General features: G+C 40.5%; 1 protein-coding gene across 1 annotated transcript in view; it reads left to right on the top strand.

Moving 5' to 3' along the window:
* Nucleotides 1-555, top strand: part of LOC102252993 (small proline-rich protein 2E) — a 1,726-nt gene extending 1,171 nt beyond the window's left edge. The window contains exon 3 of the mRNA XM_005867177.2: nt 66-555. Within this exon, the coding sequence (XP_005867239.1) occupies nt 66-140 (75 nt within the window). The 3' untranslated portion in view covers nt 141-555. The remainder of the gene's footprint in view (nt 1-65) is intronic.
* Nucleotides 556-3,247: the final 2,692 nt, after the last annotated feature.

Raw genomic sequence — 3,247 nt, 5'->3', positions numbered from 1 at the left:
GCCCACCCCCAAAGTGCCCTGAGCCATGCCCACCACCAAAGTGCCCTGAGCCATACCCACCTCAGCTGTGCCAGCAGCAATGCCCACCTGTGCAACCTCCTCCACCATGCCAGCAGAAGTGCCCACCCAAGAGCAAGTAACAGCTTCAGCATTCATCAGGGACAGGGAAGAATAAGAACAACTGGCTCACCTCGCTCCCCAGCCCCTCCTTCATCTTCTCTTCAGAGCCCATCATGGATGCAGAAGAAGCTCCTCCACCCTTCAGCCTGATATGCTTGTGACGATTCCTGACAGCGAATGATTTCCTTCCTGAGTCTATTCTGGAAGGAAAGGAAGCTGAGAAAGGGCAGTTCTCCGCTGCACCAGCGTTCCGTTCCCCAGCTTCAGAAGGAAGAGCAGCAGCTGTCTTCCGGGGGCGGGGGTGAGGGAGGGGGGAGCAGAGGGTTCCCTCGATGGCTTCTGTGTCTGTGATCTGGGCAGAGGGCTCCTACCACCTGAGCAACTGTACCTATTCTTCCATTTCCTGAATAAAGCACTATTTTGTTTGTGATGGAATTATATTTTTTTTCTTCTGTTAAACTTTAAATTCACTTTCCGTTTACTATAACAGCACAGAAAAGAGATCGAAGTATGTCGTTTTGACACCTACTTTGAGAGGTGCCCTGAGAAGTAGAGAGAGAGAGAGAGAGAGAGAGAGAGAGAGAGAGATTGCTCCGCTGTTCCACCTATCTATGCAATCACTGGTTGCTTCCTGTAAGAGCCCTGACTGGAGATGAAACCCGCAACCATGTTCCAACCAACTGAATCACCCAGATAGGGTAGCTTTTTGACTTTAAATATATTTTTTAATCGTTGCCCAAGGACATATTTTTATAATTTTAGAGAGAGAGAGAGAGAGAGAACGGGGGAGAGCGAGAGAGAAACATCAATGTGAGAAACATTGGTTGATTGCCTTCTGAACATGCCCCAACTGGGAATCGAACCCTCAACCTGGGTATGTGCTCTGACCAGGAGTGGAATCTGCTCCCCTTTTGGTCTACAGGATGATGCTCCAATTAACCAAGCCACCCAGCCAGGGCCCAGCCAGGGCAGTTCTTGAGGGTTTTGATGAAGTAAACTGTGAGCCTAGATTAAAATGACTTTGCTATTTTAAGAATACAAACAACTTTATGGTCTTCCTTTCTTACTTTCCACACTACCCATTTCATGTGTGGGCAGTGCAGCTCACTTAAGAGGATAATTTCATGAGGTATATACAAGACCCTCAGAGAACAATGGATAAAGGATTCTCTCTCAGAGAGTAGTAGCCCAAACCTAATAAAGGCAAAGAGGAGAATGAATACAGAAATTCTTATACTTTGCTACTCTTTTGTATGATGCTTATTTTCTTCCATCTTCCCCCAACCCCCAGCTTGACCAATGTATAATCGACAAATAAAATTGTATATTTTAAAATAAATAAGATAATCATGTTTACTTAGCGACATGATCATCATAATCACTTTAACATATCTATAGCCTCACATAGTTACCATCTGTGCGTATGTGTTAAGAACGCATAATATTGATCATCTTAGCATATTTCAAGTACACAACACAGTATTATTAGGAATGATCACCATACTGTACGTTATACCCCCAGAGCTTATCCATCTTTTAACTGAATGTTTCTACCCTATGACCAATATCTCCATATATTTGCCACCCCTCAGCCCAGTAACATTTATTCTCCTCTCTACTTCTGAGTTCTATGACTTGACACCACCCTCCTCAATAACCAATGGGTCATGAAGAAATAATAAGGGAAATCAGAAAATTGTTTGGGAGAAAAAAAATAAAAACAGAGCCTACTAAACTCATAAGATACAAGTATAAACAATGCATGCAGAAAAATTTAAATCTGGAAACATCTATATTACAAAAGAAGAAGAATCTCAAATCAATAACCTTATAGAACTTTGAGCCAAACTATACCCCAAGTAAAGATAAAGATGGAAATAATAAAGAGTAGAGTAGAAATAATAAAGAGTAGAAAAATAAGGAATTAATAAACTAAAAGTTGGTTCTCTGAAAAGATCAATAAAACTGACAATTCTATAGCTAGACTGACCAAAAAGAGAAAAGACTCAAGTTACTGAAATTAGCAGAGAGGAGACATCATTACTGATCTTACAGAAATAAAAAGGATTGAATGAATTCAGAGGAAGATAAGGCACTCAGTCATGGTGAGATCATTTGAGGAAAGGAGCCTGGATTCCTTTATGACTGCATGGAGCAAAAACCTTCCCAAACCACGCTAGACTTGGACACAAGTAAGAAATTACTTCTACTGGACTGAGCCACAACAATTTAGGGGGTGTTTGTTATAGCAGCTAACCTGTGCTGACTAATAAATTATATGATTAAAACACAGCAGCTAACCTGTGCTGACTAATAAATTATATGATTAGAACACTTTTTTTGTTTGTTTGTTTGTTTGACTACTTTATTTTGATGCTAGGTGGCACTGTTTACTCTGATATGATAGTAGACCTTACCTACTGATAAAACAAGAAGACAGATTAGCCCTAACTGGTTTGGCTCAGTGGGTAGAGCGTCAGCCTGTAGACTGAAGGGTCCCAGGTTCAATTCTTGTCAAGGGCATATTCCTTGGTAGGGGGTGTGCAGGAGGCAGCTGATCGATGTTTCTAACTCTCTATTCCTCTCTGTAAAAAATCAATAAAATATATTTTTTTAAAAAGAAGACAGATTAATAAAACTTTTAGGATGAACCTTTCTCAAATAGTTTTTAAAGAATGTGGTCAGGTAAAAACATGATGATCAAAACCAGCACAATTGTTTGTATTATGCCAAATGTTCATGGTTTTTCACTATTTCATTTTACAACCTAAGGAAAAATATATCTCTTTTTAAAATTTCTTTATTGATTAAGTTATTACATATGTGTCCTTATCCCCACATTACCCCCCATCCTCCCCACTCATGCCCTAACACCCCTGTTGCCTGTGTCCATTGGTTAGGCCTATATGCATGCATACAAGTCCTTTGGTTGATCTCTCCCCCTTACCCTCCCCCTCCCCTACCTTCCCTCTGAGGTTTGACAGTCTGATTGATATTTCTCTGTCTCTGCATCTGTTTTTGTTCATCAGTTTATGTTGTTCATCATATTCCATAAATGAATGAGATCATGTGATACTTATCTTTCTCTGACTGGCTTATTTCACTTAGCATAATGCTCTCCAGTTCC

The sequence above is a fragment of the Myotis brandtii genome, unplaced genomic scaffold (genome assembly GCF_000412655.1).
Source record: "Myotis brandtii unplaced genomic scaffold, ASM41265v1 scaffold2454, whole genome shotgun sequence".
Taxonomy (NCBI): domain Eukaryota; kingdom Metazoa; phylum Chordata; class Mammalia; order Chiroptera; family Vespertilionidae; genus Myotis; species Myotis brandtii.
This window is presented reverse-complemented; position numbering and strand designations above follow the sequence as displayed.